This window comes from Mustela erminea, chromosome 21 (assembly GCF_009829155.1).
Source record: "Mustela erminea isolate mMusErm1 chromosome 21, mMusErm1.Pri, whole genome shotgun sequence".
NCBI classification, from domain to species: Eukaryota; Metazoa; Chordata; class Mammalia; order Carnivora; family Mustelidae; genus Mustela; species Mustela erminea.
The window spans coordinates 1,953,267-1,975,993 of NC_045634.1; the positions used below are offsets into that span (position 1 = coordinate 1,953,267).

At 42.0% G+C, this 22,727-nt stretch overlaps 1 protein-coding gene across 1 annotated transcript; it reads left to right on the plus strand.

The window, feature by feature from the left end:
* The first annotated feature begins 1,611 nt into the window (after positions 1 to 1,611).
* On the plus strand, positions 1,612 to 19,191 carry CHRNA6 (cholinergic receptor nicotinic alpha 6 subunit). The gene is made up of 6 exons (XM_032329334.1): positions 1,612 to 1,968; positions 4,080 to 4,219; positions 13,652 to 13,696; positions 14,789 to 14,898; positions 14,990 to 15,968; positions 18,116 to 19,191. The coding sequence occupies exons 1-6, from the start codon at positions 1,890 to 1,892 to the stop codon at positions 18,245 to 18,247; spliced, it is 1,485 nt and encodes a 494-aa protein (XP_032185225.1). The 5' UTR covers positions 1,612 to 1,889; the 3' UTR covers positions 18,248 to 19,191.
* Positions 19,192 to 22,727: the final 3,536 nt, after the last annotated feature.

The following is a 22,727-nucleotide window of genomic DNA, read 5'->3' on the forward strand; positions in this document are numbered from 1 at the left end:
CAGATGCCCCTACTCGGGCTTTCAGAATAGGAGCTTTTTCCTGGTCAGCACCCGAGCCTTAGTTTTATTTTTTATGCTCTTTAAAATGGGCACGTTTTTCAGCATGTCAGGCAAAATGAGAGAGCAGGTCTTGCTGCCACGGGTGTACACCCACCCCAGTTGTGCGACTTGGCCTTCTCTGTATGTGAGTGTGATGTTGGACACCTGGCAGCTTATGGTGTCCTCTGCCTCAAAGGGCTTCCCATGCTACACCTCGTTGGCTTGGTCTCACACATCACCGTGTGACCCTCAGCCACCCGCAGGACTCTAATCAGCACACTGATAGACATCCCAGCAGGAAGAGAGCTCTCACCAGCTCTGGCCTACTCTTCCTTCTGAGTGTGAGGTAAGATTGGTGGCTGCGAAGGTGTGAGGCAAGTGAATGGTGGTTTCACAGTCCTGGTAGTTTCTTTTTCAAAATTTTTAAGGACCCCATACTGTTTTCCACAGCAGCGGCACCGATTTCCTTTTCTTTTGCTTTTTCTTTTTTTTTTTTTTAAGATTTTTTTATTTATTAATTTAACAGAGAGAGATCACAAGTAGACAGAGAGGCAGCCAGAGAGAGAGAGAGGGAAGCAGGCTCCCCGCTGAGCAGAGAGCCCGACGCGGGACTCGATCCCAGGACTCCCCGAGATCATGACCTGAGCCGGCGGCAGCGGCCCAACCCACTGAGCCACCCAGGTGCCCCCCGATTTCCTTTTCTCCACAACCTCACCAACACTTTTTATCTCTGGTCTTTTTGGCAGTAACCATCCTAATAGGTGGGAGGTAAGATCTTACGATGGTTGATTTGCATTCCCTGCTGATCGGGGACTTGGAGATCCTTTTTGTATACCTGTTGGACATTCGTATGTTTTCTTTGGAAAAATGTCTATTTAAGTTGTTTCCCACTTTTTAATTGGGTTTGATACTGAGTTTTATGAGTTCCTTATGTATTTTGGATATTCACTCCTTCTCAGACATGGGGTCGCAAATATTTTCTCCCGTTCTGAAGGTTGCTTTCCCATTTTGTTGTGGGTTTGCCTCCTCTTTAACCAACACCAAAATCTGACCAGAAGGCCCAGTTCATCAGAAGCCCTATCGACACTACTAGGGGCAAAAAGAAACTTGTGACAAAGCCAGTGGATGGCAAGGATGTTTCAATAAGCATAGGGCTGTCCGGGTGGCATCCCATGTTCAGTACTTATCCCTCTGGTTCTCAGACACCTAATCTCTGGTCCTGGATGGTGATTGCTGAGCGCAGAAAGACAAGACACCAGAAGCCCTGGAGTCAGACGAAACCAGGTGAGCACTGCTCGAAGCCGCACGTATTAACACAGGAAAGGAAACTTCTATTTTAGAAAGTTTTCTAATAACAAGTCTAAGCCTTGATTAACCAGAGAACTCAGTGAATCAGGACACACTGTCTGGGACCCAGCACCTGCTTTCCCTGGACTTGGGGCTCAGTCAAAGGGTGTTTCTTCCCCCCATCCCCAAGGATGACTGCCCAGACTGTGCAACGAAAAGCTCGAAGCCTGACAGTGTTCCCGTCCTCCCTCGGTCCTGCCTGCCCGGCATTCCCTCACTGCTGCTCTTCACTGTTCTTGCACGAAAAGGGATCTGGGGTGACAGGAAAGTGATGACTCATCTGACATCTGGTTGAATCCTTTTTATTTGCCCTTTTGTTGGCCTTAGGCTCTGATCCTGGGAACATCCGTGTTGCATTTGGGAATGTTTTTATTTCACAGAAGACACACGTGGATTGCAGTGGGACTCTGATGATTTAAAGGTCTGATGCGTGTGGCTGTCTGATAGCTCTCTGTTTTCCACAATCCTTTGACTAGAAAAAGAAATCAAAGTGTGTTTTAATCATGCTGACCAGCCAGGGACAGGTACCTCTTCCCTTTGGTTTGTGTCTCTGGTTCTGTGTCTTCGTGCCTTGCTTGAAAGGTAGGTTTTATTTCTGCTTTATCTCATATTCTCTTTTCAGCTACATGCCTTTGCTCTTCTTTTCTAGCTGTGCTTGACGGAGCAGAGATGAGATATTTTATGAGCGAACATGTACAGGGGCTGCAGAGGAAGGACTACAGTTATAACTGCTAATTAATCTATTTCTTACTGGGTAGGTTTAACATGTAACGTGAGGTTTAGGGGCTGGGGTGGGGAGGACAATGAAGCATTGTAAACCATACCTTATTTATTGTCCCACTAAAAATATGGTGATAATAATGATGCAGCTTTCTATCCATCTCTGCTATAGGTATATTTGACTGATTTATTTGTATTTGTATTTAATATATATTTTTAAAACTGTGATTTGTTAGCTGATACTATGACTTAGTCCATGAACCCTTCCATTTCGAAGGTCATCATCATTTTTTTGGGAAGCATGTCATAGTACTGTGCTGGAAATGAGTCCTAAGAGTAAGATTATTCATTTTAAAAGTTAAGCCTTGGAAATAGCTGCTATTCTGCTAAAGAAAACCACATTTCCACGTGCTGGTGGCTTTGCTGGAGCTTGCTTGCTCTTCAAGACTCATGAAGGCTTCTCTACAGGGTCTGGGGGGGGGAGGGGGAATGGATAATGGGGTAATGGAGTGAATTGTTTCTTGTCTGTTTCATGTAGAAAATTTCTACCATTATTGATTATGGTAGCAAGGGTGCTATTTTACATTTAAATTTGTTCTTTCTTGCTGAAAGCCCAGAGTTTCAGTGTTTCCCACTGCATTTGTCAAATGACTCTCTTTATTTAGTGATACAACAGCTATCCTTTTGTTCATTTTTGCAGAAAAAATTTTCAGTCCCTTTAATTTTCTTTCTTTCAAGGTGTAAATCCCTCTGGGAAATTTGTAGAACAGTATTTCAGATGTCAAACTTGGCTTCTATAAGGGAAAATATAGAGGGGTATTAATGAAATGGATTATTTCAAATGAAGACAAGTAACCCAGTTTTAATGCATTCTTGGAAAAATACATACACATTAGACTACTTAAAATTTAGTGACTAAAATCCTATTATTTAAGAACTAATTTTGAATTCTTTTTTAAAAAAAATTTTTTTTAAAGATTTTATTTATTTATTTGTCAGAGAGAGAGAGGAGCGAGAGTGAGCACAGGCAGACAGAGAGGCAGGCAGAGGCAGAGGGAGAAGCAGACTCCCTGCCGAGCAAGGAGCCCAATGTGGGACTCCATCCCAGGACGCTAGGATCATGACCTGAGCCGAAGACAGCCGCTTAACCAACTGAGCCACCCAGGTGTCCCTGAATTCTTTTTTTTAAAAGATTTTATTTATTTATTTGACAGAAAACAAGCAGGGGGAATGGGAGAGAGAGAAGCAGGCTCCCCACTGAGCAGGGAGCCCAACGCGGGGCTCGATCCCAGCACTCTGGGATCACTACCTAAGTTGAAGGCAGACACTTAATGACTGAGCCACCCACGCATTCCTAATTTTGAATTCTTTAAAAACTATTTAAATAAGTTTGCCTCAGAGACCTTGCACTTACACAAATCTCCGAAATAATTGAATTCAAAGCTGATTTTAAAAAGGAGTATCACTTGTTAAGATCTTAAGAAAATCACTAGTTATTTCAGTTTGCTTGGTGGTTTCCCCAGCTAAGCACCTCACTGACTGTAGAAACAGGTAGTTGGATCAGCATTTTGACAGGAAAGGGCAGGACTCTTCCTTAATAACCAGATCCGAGAGGTCATGAGCTATCCTCAGTGACATAAGCAAAAACTGGAGTTCATGTTACCCCTTTACACGTGTGCATTACACTTTTAAAGTGCTCTTGCCAATATATATATATTTTTTTGATATCACACCAGTTCTGGGCATTACTCTTTTCATCTTCAGGGCCGAGGAGACCAACTGAGGCTCAGAGAGGCAGGGCACAATGGGCACCAGGGGCCGTCTGTGTGGGTGGACAGAATGCAGGGGCGGGAGGGCTCCGTCGGCTTAGACATCCCACTGCCCGTGTCACCTGGTGATGGAAGCTGCCAGCACCCCTCATCTGTGAGCACCCTCTCTGCTTCTCTAACCCCTCTGTCTGCTTGGCCATGCAGGTTCTGCCGCCTGTGCCTCTGAAGAGAGACTCTTCCACAAACTGTTTTCTCATTATAACCAGTTCATCAGGCCTGTAGAAAACGTTTCTGATCCCGTCACGGTGCATTTTGAAGTGGCCATCACACAGCTGGCCAACGTGGTAAGTGCCACCAGTTCACCACTGGTTCCCAGAGGAACCCTGACTCTGCCAGGGGTGGGGGTGGGGCAGCCAAGCAATTCTCGACCTTGTCCCAGTTATTGCATGTGGTAAATATAGAAAATTTAAAAATATGAACAAACACACATTTGCATGAATGCTGGGTCTTCAAAGCCCTCCGGTTGGGAAGAAGACCCTTTCCCAATGAAGCCGTAATTACTCACATGAAGGCAGTGTCTTTCCAGAAGTGCTTTTAGAGGCAGTTGATGAAACAAAGAGGGGAAAGGGAGGTTGAAGGGAGAATACAGAGGGAGCTAACTTCACTGTGCATCTATTAGGCACCAGTCACTGTGTCTACATTTAGTTGCTTTCAGCTGCATTTTACAGCTGGAGGGAAGCTCAGGTAAGCAACCTTCTTAAGGTCATACGACTATAACATGGTGGAACTGGGGTCTTAATCAAGCCCATCCCGACTCCAAAGCTCATGTTCTTTTCACTCCATAGAAAAAGAATGGCTCTAAGTCTTCTACATTATGCAAGAAAGGAAAGAATAAATCACCTTCTTTAATATAGAGTTCCATCCAGCCCTGAAAAAAAAAAAACAGATGGGAATTTGTAGTTTTTACTTTAATTTATGGCTCCTGAGTTCAAGGGCAAGTAGGACTGCAGTTCTTTTTGAATAATCCTCATGTCCTAGTTGACAGGAGAGGAGGTAGCGTGCCCTGATATTACAACATAGAGCAGGGTTCTAGCCCCAAGTCATGGGACGGGGCTGAGCTGGCTTGGACCAAATTCCAGGAATAGGCAGGCTCAGGATGTAGGGGGTGAGGATAAACAGTCTCCAGAGAGAGAGCAGTGCACTGCAAAGGGAGCCCCTTTCATCGGTCCCAGCCTATGGATGAGGACTTTGCCCCTTGGGAAACAGTGGTGGTTCCCAAGGTTCTCAAGGTTCACTGGGGAAAGACTTTAATTACAGATAGGAGGTCAGGGCCCATGATATTTCTCCAGTCCATGCTTCCCAGTGGATGAGGCTGACCCTGGCCTGGTCCTCTGGCTTCTGGCCCAAGTTGGAAGTATGTATATACTGGTACGTATTGGTTTTAAAAAAAGTCACATGTTTTGTTTTGCTTAGATGGACCCAGTCATGCCTTTAAAAAATATTTATTTGGTACCTATCCTGGTCCTCTCTACCCCCAAATAGTGTTGTACTGGTTACTGGCCTCCTACTGGGCTGGGAGCCATAATTTGCTGTGGAGGGATTGTTGTAAAGTAAGTTTCACCTAAAGTTAGTCTATTTCACTGCACAGTATCACTTCAAATTCCTGGTTGATATACTCTTTCAGGACATTGTTCTGAGGATGGTGGGTGGGGACAGAAGAATACAGATTTTGACATTTGCATTTGGCTGCTCTCAGAGATTTTAAAAAATAGCACAGCCTTAATAAAACAAGTTTAGAAGGTTAATACCAGGTGGATTCATGATGTTAGTGACTGTACCACTGTGTTCGGTTGTTCACGTTAGGCACTGTACAACATCCAGGGGATGCCAATCACACAGACCATGATAATAGACATCTGTGACTTCCTTGAGGAGCTTTGTTAGAAGTCCTACTAACATCCTTGGCTTCCTATCTCATGGGCAACCTCTAGCTGTGAGGGAGACTTGGGAAATTTATTTTTTGAGTTGAATTTTATTTACTGAAATAATATTATAGATTCATATGCAGTTGTAAGAAATAATAGAAAGATCCCTTGTACACTTCACCCAGTTTTCCCAGGGGCAACCACTAATATGTCTTCCATTTCTAGAATTTTGTCATTTTGAGAAACTTATATAAAATGGAATAATATAGTATGTAATCTTGTGGGATCGGTTTTTGCACTCAGTATAATTTTCTAGACACTCATCCCAGTTGATAATTATATCAATAGTTCATTTCTTCTTGGTACAGAGTAGTATTTCATGGGTATATTTGCACTGCAATTCATTTTGCTTTTCACTGGTTGAAGAACATTTGGGTTGATTCCAGTTTCATTCTATTACACACAAAAGTGCTATGAACTTTCAGGTCTAGGTTTTTGTGTGAATGTAAATCTTTATTTCTCTGGGATCAACCCCCAGGTGTGCGATTACTGGGTCATATGGTAGTTGCATGTTTAGTTTTTTAAGAAACTGCCAAAATGCTGTCCAGAGTGGCTCTATCCTTTTACATTCCTACCAGCAATAATAAGTGATCCAGTTTATCCACAACTTCACCAGTATTTGGTGTTATCACTGTTTTTTTTTTAATTTTAGCCATTCTAATAGGTATATAATGATATTTCATTGTAGTTTTTTTTTTCATTGTAGTTTTAATATGCATTTTCCTAATGACTAATGATATAGAACAGTTTTTCATGTGCTTATTTGCCATCTGTATATCTTCTGTATATCTTCTGTATATCTTCTTTGGTGAAATGTTTGTTCAAAAATGGTTTTTGCCCATTTTCTAATTGGCTTGTTTGATTTTTTTTTTTTTTAACTCTTCAGTGTTGAGAGTTCTTGCTATATTCTAGGTACTAATGCTTTGCCAGATAAATGCTTTGCATATACAGTTGACCTTTGAGTAATGCAGGGGTTAGGGACACCTGCCCCTACCATAGTCAGAATTCTTCAAATAATTTTTGACTTCTCCAAAACCTAACTACTAATAGTCTAGTGTTGGCCTAAAGCCTTACTGGTTACATAAACACTTGTTTAACACATATTTTATATGTTACATGTGTTATAGTCTGTATTCTTACAATAAAGGAAGAAAAAATAAAATGTTATTAAATCATAAGAAAGAGAAAATACATTTATAGCACCATGTCCTAAAAATTCTACATGGACCTACACAGTTCAAACCTGTGTATTCAAGAGTCAGCTATATTTTACCCTAGTTTGTAGCTTCTTTTTTCATCTTTTTCATGTGGGCTTTCACTCAAACTTTTCCATTTTTATGAGGTCCAATTTATCAATTTTTCCTTTTATGTTTTTTTGCTTTTAGTGTTAAGCCTAAGTCTTTGTCTTATTGCAGGTCCCAGAGATTTTCTTTTTTTTTTCTTAAAGTTTTATTTATGTTTCTCATTCAAGACTGTGATCCATTTTGAGGTTTTTAAAAAAATAATTTTGTATAAAATGTGAGGCTTGGTCTTTTTGGTGGGGTGGGGTGGGTACTCCAGTATCATCTGTTGAAAAGTCTATCCCTTTCCCCGTTGAGTGACTGTGCACCTTTGTGAAAAATCAGTTGAGTGTATTTGTGTGGGTCTATTGCACGGTCCTCTGTTCCATTCCATTGATCTATGTGACTAACCTTCCACCACTACCACCCAATCTTGATTACTGTAGTTGTATTGTCTATTTTTTTTAATTTTTAAAGATTTTATTTATTTATTAGAGAGAGAGCAGGAGCAGGGAAAGGGGCAGAGGGAGAGGGGGAGTTAGACTCCCCACTGAGCAGGGAGGCTGATGGAGGGCTTGATCCCAGGACCATGAGATCATGACCTGAGCCCATGGTGGACATTAACCAGATAAGCTGCTCAGGCGCTCAGCAAGTCTTAATATTGGCCAGAGTGATTCATGTCACCTTATTCTCCTTTGTCACAATCATATTAGTTATTCTGGGGTCTAAGTCTTAAAATAAGCTGCCTATATATACAAAAAACCCTGCTGGGATTTTGAAAGGAATCACATTACATCTATAGATTAATTTAGGGAGAAGTGACATTTTTACTGTTGTTGAGTCTTCCAACCCATGAATGCAAGATAGTTCTCCATTCATTTGGCTCTTTTTTCATAGCATTTTGTAATTTTCAGCATACAGATCCCATTCATGCAGTATTATGTGTAGATGTAGGTATTTTGTATTATTTGAAGCAATTGAAAATAATGTGCTTTTAATTTTGGTTTCTTCATGTTCATTGTTAGTATGTGGAAATTGAATTGATTTTTGTATGTTGATCTTGTTATCCTGAGATCTTGCTGAACTCACTTCTTAGTTTCAGTATTTTTATAGATTCCATGGATTTTCCTATGTAGGCAACCATGTCATATGCAAATAGAGATAATTTTATTTCTTTCTTTTCAATCTGTCCTTCCCTCCCCGCCCCCCTTTTTCTTGCTGTATTGCATTGACTAGAATTCACAGTACTGTGTTGAATAAGAGTGGTGAGAGTGGACATCTTTGCCTTGTTCTCAATCTTAAAGAGAAGGTATTCAGTCCTTCACCGTTTAGTATAATGATAGCTGTAAGCATTTTTTAATAATATTTTATTCACTTATTTGACAGATAGACATCACAAGTAGGCAGAGAGGCAGGCAGAGAGAGAGGAGGCAGCAGGCTCCCCACTGAGCAGAGACCCCTCAATGTGGGGCTCGAATCCAGGACCCTGAGATCATGACGTGAGCCGAAGGCAGAGGCTTTAACCCACTGAGTCACCCAGGCGTCCCAGCTGTAAGCATTTTATAGAGCTTTTCATCAAGTTGAAGAAGTTCTCCTTTATTCCCAGTTTTCAGAGAGTTTTTATCATGAGTTGATGTTGAGCTTTTGTTAAATGCTTTCGTTTGCATCAATTGATATGATCACAAATCAATTTTCTTCATTACCTTGTTGATATGGTAAATTATATTGATTGATTTTTGAATGTTGAACCATTCTTACATCTCATTAGTCATGATGTATAACTTTTTATATATTGTTGGATTCAGTTTTCTACTACTTTATTGATGGGTTCACAACAGATATTGATCTATAATTTTCTTTTTTTGTACTGTCTTTGGGTTTTGTGTCAGGATAATACTTCATAAAAAATATTTGGAATTGATCCATCTTCTTCTATGTTCTGGAAGAGATCATATGGAATTGATAATACTTCTTCTTTACATAGTTGGTGGAATTCTCAAGGGGAACTTACTACATCTAGAGACTTCTTTTCCAGGAGTTTTTAACTATAAATCCAATTTTTTAAAATGGCTATAGGCTATTCAGACTGTCAACTTCATCTTCTTTGAATTCAGGTAATTTGTGGCTCTTGAGGTTTTAATCCACTTCTTTTAAATTTTTGGGTGTATGATAAAGTTGTTTATAATATTGTCTATTCTTTTTAATGGTTACAGGATCTGTAGTATTCCTATTTCATTTCTGATGTTGGTGAGTTGTGTCCTTGTTTTTATTTATGCCAATCATGTTACAGGTTCGTCAATTTTGTTGTTTATTTTCCCAATAGAATCAGCTTTTATTTCACTGATTTTTCTTTATTGTTTTCCTTTTCAATTTTATTGATATCTACTCTGTTTAAAAAATTTATTATTTTTTATTTAAGTAATCTCTACATCCAATGTGGGGCTCAAACTCACAACTTCCAAGATCTCAAGAGTTGCATGCTCCAATGACTGAACCAGCCAGGTGCCCCATAATTTCTAACCTTGTCTTTGTTTTTCCTTCCTTAAGCTTGCTTTGGGTTCATTTTGTGCTTTTCCCCCCTAATTTCTTGAAGTACAAACTTGGATTATTCACTTGAGGACTTTATTTATTTACAATATAAGTATATAATGTTATAATTTTATTTTCAGCACTGTTTTAAAGCTATGTCCTTCATGTTCTGATATTTTGTGTTTTCATTTTCATTCAGTTCTATGTATTTTTTAAAATCTTCTTTGCGGGACACCTGGATGGCTCAGTCAGTTAAGCATCTGACTCTTGATTTCGGTTCAAGTCATGATTTCAGGGTTGTAAGATCAAATGCTGCATAGGGCTCTGTGCTCAGTGCAGAGTCTGCTTTCGATTCTCTTTCTTCCTCTCCCCCTTCCCCTCCTCCTGCTCGTGTGCATGCACGTGTTCTCTCTCTCTTTTAAATAAGCAAATAAATAAAATCTTTTTAAAAATCTCCTTTGAGACATCCTCTTTGACCCATGGATTATTTAGAAGAGTATTGTTTAGTTCCTGTGGGTTTAGAGATTTTCTTGTTATCTTTTGTTATTGATTTCTAGTTTGATTCCATTATGGTAAAAAACACACTGTACATTTTCTTTCTTTTTTTTCACACTGTACATTTTCAATTCTTTTAAATTTTATGAGGTTTATTTTATGGCTCATGATAAAAATATGGTTTATTATCTTGGTTAATAGTCCATGAATACTTGAAAAATATGGGTATTCTGCTGTTTTGAGTAAGTGTTCTATATATGTCAGTCAGAGGCTGTTGATTGATTATGTTCTTCAGATCTCTGTTTTTGCTGATTTTCTGTCTAGTGGTTCTATTGGTTGCTGAGGGAGGTGGTGTTGAAGTCTCCAACTATAATGGGAGTTTGTTCCTTCTTTCAGCTTTATCAATTTTTGTTTCATGTCACTGAAGACTGTTGTTTTGGTGTGTATACAGTTAGGATCATAATGTCTTCCTGGTGAATTGACCCTTCTAGCATTATATAATGTCCCTCTTTGTCTATAGTAATTGTTTTTTTCTGAAGTCTACTTTGTTGGGTATTAATGTAGCCATTCCTATAGAAGCCACCTGTTCTCAGGTGGGGTACCAGAAGTCCCTGTGCACCATACATTATTGTCCTTGAGTGATGGTGAGCCCTGGGGGGACTCTGTGATGCAGTACAGCCAAGCTGCCCAACCTCCAATTCCCTTCTCAGACCCCCTAAGTCTTTTGCTGCTCTACCCAGAAGTGTTTTTGCTGCCCTACAGAATGACTCTGGCCACAAAGTTTTCTGGGTGGATGATCTTTCAGTGTAAGAGCACATCTGCTGTCCCCCCAATAGCAATTCAAGACAAAGCCCCTGTCTAGTGTTTTGATGACTTCCCATATCTGAAATGACTAACTTAAAGGCCTTCAAAGTGTAGTCCACCTGGCCTTTCTCATCTCATTCTCTGGTGCTCCAAAAGCTACTCACTTTGAAATTGTAACTCTAATCCTTTGAGGCAGGCTGGGTGTCAACTAATTTATTTTCCCAAGAAGGAGATACAGGGCAATGGTCCCAGGAATGTGGACTGGTGGGTCTCTGGCCTCCTCCAGCTGTGCTGACTGATGGCAGTGCCCATGACCATTGGTGTGGTTTGGAGTTGGGTGGAAAACAAGACTTGTCAGAACAAGTTCTGATCCATAAAGTTGGCTGACACCCCTGATGATGTCCACACCACATGGTGCCTCACCAGCTTGTGGACGTGTTGGGGGGCAGAAGGGGATATTGTCAGGATGATATTGCCAATGGATGTGAATGATCTGAACACAGTGTACCAGTTCACAGTGTACACTAGTTCTATCAACACAGTATACTAGTGTACAGTGAAGACGCAGTACTTGGAAGATACTTATGACATGTACCACTGAGACCTTTCTAGACTTCATAGTTAGTCCATTCCTGATTGGAAGCCAGTGGATTTATTGACATGGCTCTGCTGGAATCTATAGGGCACAACATGAACTTTTCTTAAGCAGAAGGCACCAGCTTTAGGCTTGGGTAATTATAAAGTCATGGACTGCTTGGCCAATGGATAAGTATAACCTTTTTTTCGTTTGTTTGTTTGGTTGGTTGGTTGGTTTTGTTTTTTGTTTTTTTGTTTTTGCTTTTCCTGGCTAGTAGGAAACCATAAATGTAACTCCTTTGTTGAACTTTTAAAACCCTGGGGCTTACCATGACTTGATACAAACCCATTTGAAGAAGGAAGCTTGACAGGGGCCGTAGTGAACTAGAGAGCAGCTCAGTGAAAAAGAGCAGATTGGGGGCCTGAGTCCTGGCCACAGCTCTGTCAAACACAGTTGAATTCATTTATTCTGAGGGTGTCCATGTATCTTTTAAAGCAAGGTTTGTAAGTTGTTTTTATTTTTTTAAAAGATTTTATTTATTTATTTGAGAGAGAGCTCAAACTATGTTGACTTTGAGAGAAAATGTGGCTTAAAACTGTCTTTCAAATCTGATTTAAGTCTCACCTCTTTTGTGAAACCTTTCTTTTTCTTTTCTTTCTTTTTTATTTTTAAAGATTTTACTTATTTATTAAAGAGAGAGCAGGAGCAGGGGGAGAAGCAGAAGGAGAGGGAGAAGCAGACTCCCTTCTGAGCAGGCAGCTGGACATGGGGCTCGATCCCAATGCCAGGACCCCAGGATCATGACCTGAGCTAAGGCAGCTGCTTAACTGATGAGCCACCCAAGCGCTCCTTGTGAAGCCTTTCTGATCTCTGCAGCTTGTAAAGATTTATGATTCCATGAAGGGAGGAAGAGAAGGGCAGTGGGAGGGGAGGGGAAGTACTGCACATGGTGATAAGTATCAGAACCTGATTCATCGTTTTTACCATCTTCATCCCCAGTCCTTGAAAACCTCCCAACCTCAGCTGTGCTCAGCACTCTCTAGGCTCTGAGTCCTGAGCCCAATTGCTCCTTGAAATGTCAGCCTCAGCTCACCATGGAGTTTTCCAGCTGGGACTACCCCTCTGCGGCAACACATCCCAATTCTTTTCCAAGCCATGCTGATTGCTTCAATCATTCATTGTTCAAATATTTATTGAGTACCTACTATGTGCTCTATAAATGCTAGGACTGCAGCAGTAAACAGGATGGAAAAATTCCCTACCTTCATGTGTCTAAACGGTTAATTGGGGAGACAAAAACATCAATAACAGTTATAAATCCCATGAAGAAAAATAGAGAGGGATGGACACATACTTACACATGTGTGCACACATATCTGTTTTAGACAGCATGGTCAAAGAAGGCTTCTCTGAGGAGATAGTTTAAGCTGGTAACTAAATGGTCTGAAGAGAGTCATGGAGCTATCTGAAAGAAAACAGTTCAGGTCAATATCCCAAATATAATGTGTTCATAAGCAGCTAACAGCCTTCAGTGGGAAAACCACAGAAAACATATCCAGAACTTTCATCAACCTTACAACACAACAGCTTGGAAGCTATTGGGTGTTCCCAGTGGCCCACAGTGCATTCCCCAAACTTAGCAACTGGGGCACTTGGGTGGCTCAGTTGGTTAAGCTTCTGCTTTTAGCTCAAGTCATGATCTTGGGTTCCTGGGATTGGGATAGAACCTGGAGTCAACCTCCTTGCTCAGCAGAGGGTCTACTCCCTCTCCCTCTGCCCCTTTCCCCTGTTCATGCTCTCTCTCACACTCTTTCAAATAAATAAATAAAATCTTAAAAAAAAAGTTTTCATAGAAGAGGTGAGACTTAAATCAGATTTGAAAGACAGTTTTAAGCCACATTTTCTCTCAAAGTCAACAGGGTTAGGACCAGATGTGAAAATATATTTCTGGTTATTTTACAAGTTGCTTTTTTAGTCCTTTTTTTTTCTTCCTCCATTAGTATGAATAACTTAGATTTGGCTCTCCTTTGTTGTAATTCTTGTTCTAAGATCCCCCTGTATTAGCAAGTACATTTAAGGCTAAAAAATACTGTTTCTTTTTCCCAGGATGAAGTCAACCAGATCATGGAAACCAATCTGTGGCTACGTCACGTATGTGTCCTTCCCTTCGACGTGTCTTACTTATGCACCAGCCTAACAATGTCTAATGGATAAACTCTGCTAGCATTACCTCTTTCCATCTCCAACTTATAACAGAGCGTAAAATATTATCTGTCACCAAAGCCTAAAGTTCAGCTCTGGTCACAGCTGCTTGATGTAAACTTCACAGGTGCAGAAACATAGTGATAAAGTTCTCTGGGACATAGAGACTTCTCCCTTCTGGTTTCTGCCCTCAGGTATCCTATTTCTATCTGTAACTTGAGCCCCAGAGTCAGTTGCTTGCCCACCTTTGGTCCTGCTGTGCCAGACCTAGGAAGTCAGGAACTGAGTATGAGAGCACCAGCTGGTTTTATCAGTTATACCATCTCATGCTTCCCTCTTGTCTTAATCTTTTACACAGACTTTGTAACAAGTTCATCATTGTACACTTGAACTATCTTTTTAATATTAGAAATGAGTTGCTACTCCAGTGTGAATATAGTCTATGGAACATACAAGTTGAGTTTTTAAACTTGGCTAGCTAATTAATAATCAATAGTTAATTATCTAAGTTATATTTGTCAAAATCAGCTCAGCTATGTAGCCCTCTATTCCACACGGATTTACCCTCTCAACTTTTGATAGAAACCAATGTATTCTTGGACGCCTGGATGGCTCAGTTGGTTAAATGTCTGCCTTTGGCTCAGGTCATAATCCCAGGGTCCTGGGATGGAATTCGAATGGTTCCGTGTTCAGTGGCGAGTCTGCTTCTTTCTCTGCCCCTCCTCCTGCTTGTTCTCTTCCTCTCAATCTGTCTCTCCCCAAAAAAAAAAAAAAAAAAAAAAAAAATAGAAGGAAAAAAGAAAAACCAACATATTCTTTATTTAGTTTTTTAAATAGGCTCCATGCTCTGTGTGGGGCTTGACCTCATGACCTTGAAATCAAGAGTTGCATGCTTTACTGACTGAGCCAGCTAAGTGCCCTCCAATGTACGCTTTAAATTAGAACATACTTTTTCCAAAATCCCTGCTAAACCAATATAGAATTAACACTGGAAGAAGGTTACTAAGAATTTTTTATTCAATTGACTTCTACTACCTTTAGATCTGGAATGATTATAAATTGCGCTGGAACCCAATGGAATATGATGGCATTGAGACTCTACGTGTTCCTGCGGATAAGATCTGGAAGCCAGACATTGTTCTCTACAACAAGTATGGGCTTCCGACAGAAGTAGTCTCTTTCTGAAGTTGCCTTTGGTACAGCAAAGGGAGTGTTACTAATGGTGTCTGGTTTACTTTGCAGTGCTGTTGGTGATTTTCAAGTTGAAGGCAAGACAAAAGCTCTCCTTAAATATGATGGCATGATAACCTGGACCCCACCAGCTATTTTCAAGAGTTCCTGTCCTATGGATATCACTTTTTTCCCTTTTGATCATCAAAATTGTTCTCTGAAATTTGGTTCCTGGACATATGACAAAGCGGAAATTGATCTTCTAATCATTGGATCTAAAGTGGATATGAATGATTTTTGGGAAAACAGTGAATGGGAAATTATTGATGCTTCTGGTTACAAGCACGACATAAAATACAACTGTTGTGAGGAGATATACACAGATATAACCTATTCTTTTTACATTAGAAGATTGCCAATGTTTTATACCATTAATTTGATCATCCCCTGTCTCTTTATTTCATTTCTAACTGTGCTGGTCTTTTACCTTCCTTCTGATTGTGGTGAGAAGGTGACACTTTGTATTTCAGTTCTGCTTTCTCTGACTGTGTTCTTGCTCGTAATCACGGAAACCATCCCGTCCACATCTCTCGTGATCCCACTGGTGGGTGAATACCTGCTGTTCACCATGATCTTTGTCACCCTGTCCATTGTGGTGACCGTGTTCGTGTTGAACATACATTTTCGCACCCCAACAACACACACCATGCCCAAGTGGGTGAAGATGGTTTTCCTCCAGCTGTTACCCCAGATCCTGATGATGAGGAGACCTCTGGACAAGAAGAGGGAGATGAGTTCTGATAAAAACTCCAAAGGCATTTCCAGTAGGTCCACCAAAGTCAACTTTGACCATCGCAGAGAGACCAAACTTCCTACGGCATGTTGCCGCTGTCCGAAGTCAACTGAGCTTGCCACCGGCAAGAGAAGATTAAGCCATCAACCTTTACCATGGATGGCTGAGAGTTCAGAGCCCTCACCTGATGTCGAAGATGTAATTAATAGTGTTCAGTTCATAGCAGAAAACATGAAGAACCAAAATGAAACAAAGGAGGTAGGTACATAGCCTCTCTAGTCTGTCCACCTGCAGCAGGCTTAGAGGCATTTTATAGATCAGCAATATGTGAGTTCTCTTTCCAAGAGGGTAAGGAGAATTATTCTAAGACCAAGTGGTTATTATACAGTTATGGGTGAAGTAAACCACAGCTTCATGGCAAACCTCCACCTCCACAAATGGTAACTCCAGTGAAATCTGGTTAAAGTAAACATTCAGGACAAACTTGGTTAATGAAAGTTTTTCTTTTTCTTTTTCTTTTTTTTTAAGATTTTATTTATATATTTGAGAGACAGCATGAGAGCAGGGAGGGTAGGGAGAAGCAGGCTCCCCAACAAGCAGGGAGCCTGAAGTGGGCCTCGATCCTAGGACTCCAGGATCATGACCTGAGCCGAAGGCAGTTGCTCAAACCACCTCCAGGTGCCCAATGAAAGTGCTTCTTAAAAACAGTGGCAGAGGGCACCTGGGTGGCTCAGTTAGTTAAGCAACTGCCTTCGGCTCAGGTCATGATCCCGGAATGCCAGGATCGAGTCCCGCATCGGGCTCCCCGTTCCACGAGGATCTGCTTCTCCCTCTGACCTTCTCCCTGACAGTCTCTCTCTCACTGTCTCTCAAATAAATAAATAAAATCTTTAAAAATCAAAAACAAAAACAACGGTGTCGGAGGGAAGGGTGAATGAGGAGACCTGCTCGCAAATCAGCCTGTAGTCTGAGCGTGCTGGAAGAGGGGAGTGAGTCCTCTGCAATTCCAGCCCCACTGATTGCTACTGTAGAGTGATTTAGGTGCAGACTGAATGAGCCTCAGGGTTATTTTTAGCAGCAACATATTCTGTTTTTGTTGCCCAAAATCTACCTATAGCAGCAAGGACCTCCCCCATCCTCCAAAGAGAGAGCTCAAGAAAATCATGCCAGTTTCCCACATCATCAGGATGACCGGCTGAGGGCATCTGAAAACCTGTGCCAGGTGTCTGGGTTTGGCCTCATACTGCAGCCGCCGGCATCTGTATCTCCTAGTTAAAGGATGGCTGGAGACCTGAAGTCTGTCCATCCTGTTGGTGCAGAGGAGGGTACCGTGACTGCGGGTCACAAAGCAGGGGGTGGGGAATGCATCCTGGGACAGGTGAGCCCAGAACTGTGCTCTCATGGTGACACCTTCATAACATGGAGGGAAGAGTTGTTGATTTAAACATCACCAGGTAGGGATGTCAAGACACAACCCGAGACCTAGGTCTCAGGCGTAAGCTGGAGGCGTAATACATGGAGGTCAGAAACTGGAATGTTACAGAATGTTTTCCCTCTCTCGGTGCCCACAGTTCTTGGTTGTGCCCCTTTGAAGAAGGAGGAGGTAGACCAGACAGAGTGGTGGGCAGCAAAGCAAGGCTTATTGAGAGATAGAAAAGTGATAGCATAAAAGCTCCCAGGGAGTGAGGGGACGCCAGAGGATTGCCCTGGGAGTTTCTAATCTAGGGTTTGTATGGGCTTGTTGGCGGGCTGTTTTATCTGATGAGCCCTCCCTGCGCCTGTCACCCAATCAGGCATCTGTCATAGGGGAAAGGATGGAGGGCTCCTTCCAGGGTGATGTAAAGTCCTTTTAGTAGTGGTTTCCTCTTAGGGCGCTGGGGGGTTGGGGAGAGGCTCGGGCCGGGGCTGTTCCCTGCCTGCCTTCAACTATCCTTCATCAGAAAGACATGAGAAATGCAATGAACTCTCCACAGCAGCATTTCTTGCGGGCTGGAGGGCTGCCTATGCCTGAGAAGGGGGCCCTTCATCCTTCCTCATGTCCTGCACTCCCTGCCTCCAACCTGGTTCCCAGACTTGCCAACAACTCAGAATATTCAGTGCCAATGGCAAAGGTTGAGCTATCTCGGGAGTGCTTTTTTTGCAGGAAAAGTCTTCTGTGCCCCGTGCGTCCTGCTAACTCTGTTACCATCCGCATGAGGCGTGGAAGGGTTTGCATACCCACGCTCTTTGGACAAAAGTTCTGTGAACTCTATAGGCAACATGGCTTAACCAGGATAAAACTAATATTTGCTTTAAATATTGCCAGGGAAGTTTTCTTTGAAAAAGAAGCAGTTTATTTATGAGTGCATTTCCTAAGGTTTCCATATATATTTTTTAATTGTTTCAACTTTTTGTTTGCCTTTCAGGTAGAAGACGACTGGAAATATGTAGCCATGGTGGTGGACAGGGTCTTTCTTTGGGTATTTATAATTGTCTGTGTGTTTGGAACCGCGGGGCTCTTTCTGCAGCCGCTGCTGGGGAACACGGGAAAGTCTTAAGGATGTATTTTCCTTTTAGCTTTTGAACCTTACAGATGCTGTATTTGTTCCATGCTCCGACCATCAGGAAAGGGACGTAAAGGTTTCTGTCCAAGTCCCCCATTTACTGAAGCTGATGGCTAGATGGAGAAAGAGGACTTTATTGCAAATCAGGAGGCTAAATGCCCTCCTTTGTAGCACAGGGGAGTGCCTAAAGATGTTTTATAATCCTGGAGCCCAGAGTTGGCAGCATCCACAGGCTTCTCTTTTCTGGATACGTCTGACTTCCAGGAGCATGAATGACCATGAAATCAACCATGTAATCAACATCAAACCACAGTAGAACAGAGTACTCTAGTACCTCCAGTTTCCACTGCTTATCATCAGACATGGAGCTCCAGCTTGTGCCTTGCGAGCTCCTGTAGCGCTGGGGAACTATTACACGCTTGCTTCCTTAGGCATGCCTCTGGGATGTACTTAGACATGTCAACATTATTTGATATATTAATAGGCAAAAAGTAATAGATCATCAGGGTCTAACCCAGCAGGCTGCATTAATTAGCCTTCATCTGACAAGAAACTTAAGTGGTAACCCAGCACTGTGCTAGGCATGGCAAAGGCTGCCATTCCCAAGTGCTTGCAGCTTTTTCAGAAAAGTCATAAACACAGAGATCTCTAGGACCAGGCAGTGCATGGGGAATGTGCCTAGAGCAGCCAGAGTGGGACAGCATGACGTGTTGTGGCTGTGAAGGACCTTTTACTGAGGGTTAAAGATGTGGCTGTTCTTGTCCGCTGTTTCTGTCTGTTAGTTGTAGCTAAGGCTCCAAATAAAGTTATTTCTTCTGTAAGACATTGTGTTCTGGTACCTTTTGGAGCAATACCATCTCTGAGAGGGACACTTTGGGATTTCTGTTTCATTCCACTCTAATTTATCTTCATGTTTGTTGTATAAATATTATTGTAATAAAAAAATGTATTTCTTTTTTTTTTTTTTAAGATTTTATTTATTCTTCAGAGAGAGAGGGAGAGAGTGAGCACAGGCAGACAGAATGGCAGGCAGAGGCTGAGGGAGAAGCAGGCTCCCTGTGGAGCAGGGAGCCCGATGTGGGACTCGATCCCAGGACGCTGGGATCATGACTTGAGCCGAAGGCAGCTGCCCAACCAACTGAGCCACCCAGGCGTCCCTAAAAAATGTATTTCAAAGCAGAAAAATATAAATCCACTTAACAAAGAAACTAATTTTGTTCTTGCGTTTCCCCATCTCATCCTTGTCTGTGCACGCACACGATTTTACACTTCACTTTTACCTTTCAATTTTGTATTTTGCTGTTTTCTCAAAACATGTCCGCAGTATTTCTCCGTGATGTTATAGAGGCTTGAATGGGGGGTGTCCCTGCTGGTTGGGGATGGTGGTGCCGCTGGTGAGAGAATTCACGGGAGGCAGAACAAAGGAGATTGAAGTTTATTGACTACACTGCAAGGGAGCAGCGGGCAGGACAGCCAGGGACAGATGGTCTGCCATGAAGTGGTGGGGAGGGATACAGGTACAGGGCGGAATGAAGGAGGTATGGGAATGAATGGAATTTTCCCTTTTTTGGTAACCATGCCTGGGTCTAAGAAGCCCATTGGTCAACTAGGGTCTATGGCTGTTTGGGGACAGGCTGCTTCCAGAGCCTGCTTACACTCAGCCCCAAGTTCACTGTGGGCCCTTGTTCCTTGCTCAAGTTTCCATTGCTCAAGCCCGCTGCTTTCCAGCAGCCTCTACCCTGATGTGTACTTTTTGTGATTGCATATTCCCCATTGTGTTGCTACACCAGAACTGTTACCTCATGCTCTTCCTTCCTTGTCTAGCTCATCTGGAGGTCTCAGGCACTCTGTGGCACACCAGGCAGAGACTGTGAACTTGAATTGCTCTGTTTTAAAGTATTCTGACTGCCTCTCCTATTTGCGATCATATCTAGATTTTATCTGTCTTACAATTTTTGGTTTACTTGATACTTTTTAAAAACTAGTAAGCTAAATTGATATTTAATATCATTATTTACAAAGTTTTGTTTATTTTTAGAAGGATTTTATGTATTTATTTGAAAGAGAGAGAGAGGGAGAGTATCAGCAAGGGAAGGGGCAGAGGGACAAACCACTGAGCACAGAGCTCAAGGCAGCACAGCACAGAGCCCTGAGCTGGATCCCAGTGTTACAAGATTCTTTCCTCCGTCGGTTTCCACAGTCCTTGGAAGAATGGAGAGATAGACCAGACAGAGTGGTGGGCAGCAAAGCAAGGTTTACTGAGCGATAGAAAAGTGATAGCACAAAGCTCCCGAGGCGGGAAGGGACCCCGGAGGGTTATCACTGGAGTTTCGAAGTCTAGGGTTTCTATGGGCTTGTTGGCGGACTGTTTTTATCTGATGAACCCTGTCACCCAATGGGAAAGGGCGGAGGGCTCCTTCCAGGGTGGTGTAAAATCCTTTTAAGGGTGGTTTCCTCTTGGGGAGGGGGGCATTTCCCTGCCTGCCTGCCTGCCTTCCAGCTATCCTTACTCACAACGACCCTAAGATCATAACCTGATCGTTAAGTCAAACACTGAACCGACTGAGCCACCCAGGTGACTCTAAAAAGTTATTACAGCGGTAAAACGCACATAACAAATGTTACCATCCTCACCGTTTTAAGCCTATTCACCCCCATCCCTCCACAGAACTCTTTCATCCCATAAAACTGAAACTCTGCAGACATTAACAGCAATTCTTCATCCTCCCCTACCATGGTCTGCTCCCGGCAACCACCAGTCCACTCGGGCTCTATGATTTTGACTACTTTAGGCGCCTTATCTGAGCAGAATCATAACAAGACTGGTCTACTCGGGACGGGCTAAGCTCACTAAGTATAGTCTTCAAGGTTCCTCTTGCTGTAGCATGTGTTAGCATTTCTTTGCTTTAAAAAAAAATAATTTTAATGAAGTACACACTTAATTCTGACATAAGAATTTATTTTCTTTTTGAGACTGAATAATATTCCTTACAACATTTTGTGCAGTATGTATTTACAACATTTTGTCTATCCATTCATCCTTCAATGGATGGATGTTTCCTCTACCTTTTAGCTATCAGGGAAAATGCTGCTAGGAATAGGTGTGTACAAACGTCTCTGAGTTTCAGTTCCTTGGAGTATATACCCAGAAGTAGAATCGCTGGGTTATATGGCTCTATGTGAAGAGCTGCCATGCTGTTTTTCCACAGTGGCTGCACCATTTTACAACCTCACCAACAGTGCACAAAGGCTCCGTTTTCTCTACATCCTTGCCAACATTTGCTATTTTCTGCTTCTTTTCCACTTTTTCCCCCTTTATAGTAGCCATTCCAATGGGTGCGAGGTGATATCTCCTTGCAGTTTTAATTTGCATTTCCCTAATCATTGGCAACTTTTCATGTGCTTACTGTACATTTGTATTTCTCCTCCTCCTCCTCCTCTTCCTCCTCTTCCTCCTCCTCCTCCTCCTCCTCCTCCTCTTCCTCCTCTTCCTCCTCCTCCTCCTCCTCCTCTTCCTCCTCCTCTTCCTCCTCCTCCTTCATCTTCCCCTTCTTCTTCCTTCTTTGCAAACCTTCTTTGAAGAAATGTATATTCAAGTCCTCTGCACTTGTAAAAATCAGGGGGTTTTGTTGTTTTTGTAGAGTTGTAGGAGTCCCTATGTATTCTGGACATCAACCGCTTATTAGATATAAAAACAAGACTTGTAAGAAATACAAAATAGGAAGATGGGAGGAAACTGCCCTCAGCCAGGAGCAGAAAACCCCAATCCTGGCTTCTTTACACATTTTTTATACATGAATATACCTCAGACTTTCCAGAATTTGCTCAGTGATCCTCAGAGGAGAGAGGATCTTTTTACTCACAGGTAGGCACGACCAGCAATATGAATTTAAAAGAAATGAGATAAACATGTGAATAAAAGGGAAGTCTCAGCGTTTTTTCAGAAGAACAAGGGGAAGAAGGATTGAAAATTCATAGACGGTCACAAAGACGTAGGTCATTAAAGAATTCTTTATTGGGACAACTGGATGGCTCAGTCATTAAGCATCTGCCTTTGGCTCAGGTCATGATCCCAGGGTTGTGGGATAGAGCCCTGCATTGAGCTCCCTGCTTGACGGGAAGCCTGCTTTTCCCTCTCCCACTCCCCTTGCTTGGGTTCCCTCTCTTGCTGTGTCTCTCTCTGTCAAATAAATAAATCTTTAAAAAAGAAAAAAAAAAAGAAAGAAAGAATTATTTGTTAACTGACATTTTAAATTTTTACAATTGGCTTGAAATTATCCTGGTTATGATTACATTATCAATAACCGTGGGGGGCAGGGAGTGTGCGGTGCTTGTCCTCACACTCACACAAGTGCACTCACGTGGGAGTGTCTGTGTACCTGAACTATAAGACCAGTGACTTTTAGGGATGGAATGGAACACATAGATTGTTTAGCTCATCTCTTTCTAAGATTCTTTTTTTTTTTTTTAATCT

Bases quoted from the DNA above. Each gene is read 5' to 3' on its own strand.
- CHRNA6 (XM_032329334.1), top strand. From the start codon at position 1,890: ATGCTGACCAGCCAGGGACAGGTACCTCTTCCCTTTGGTTTGTGTCTC. The intron at 1,969-4,079 runs GTAGGTTTTATT...TTGGCCATGCAG, and splicing joins CTTCGTGCCTTGCTTGAAAG to GTTCTGCCGCCTGTGCCTCT. The intron at 14,899-14,989 runs GTATGGGCTTCC...TTTACTTTGCAG, and splicing joins GACATTGTTCTCTACAACAA to TGCTGTTGGTGATTTTCAAG.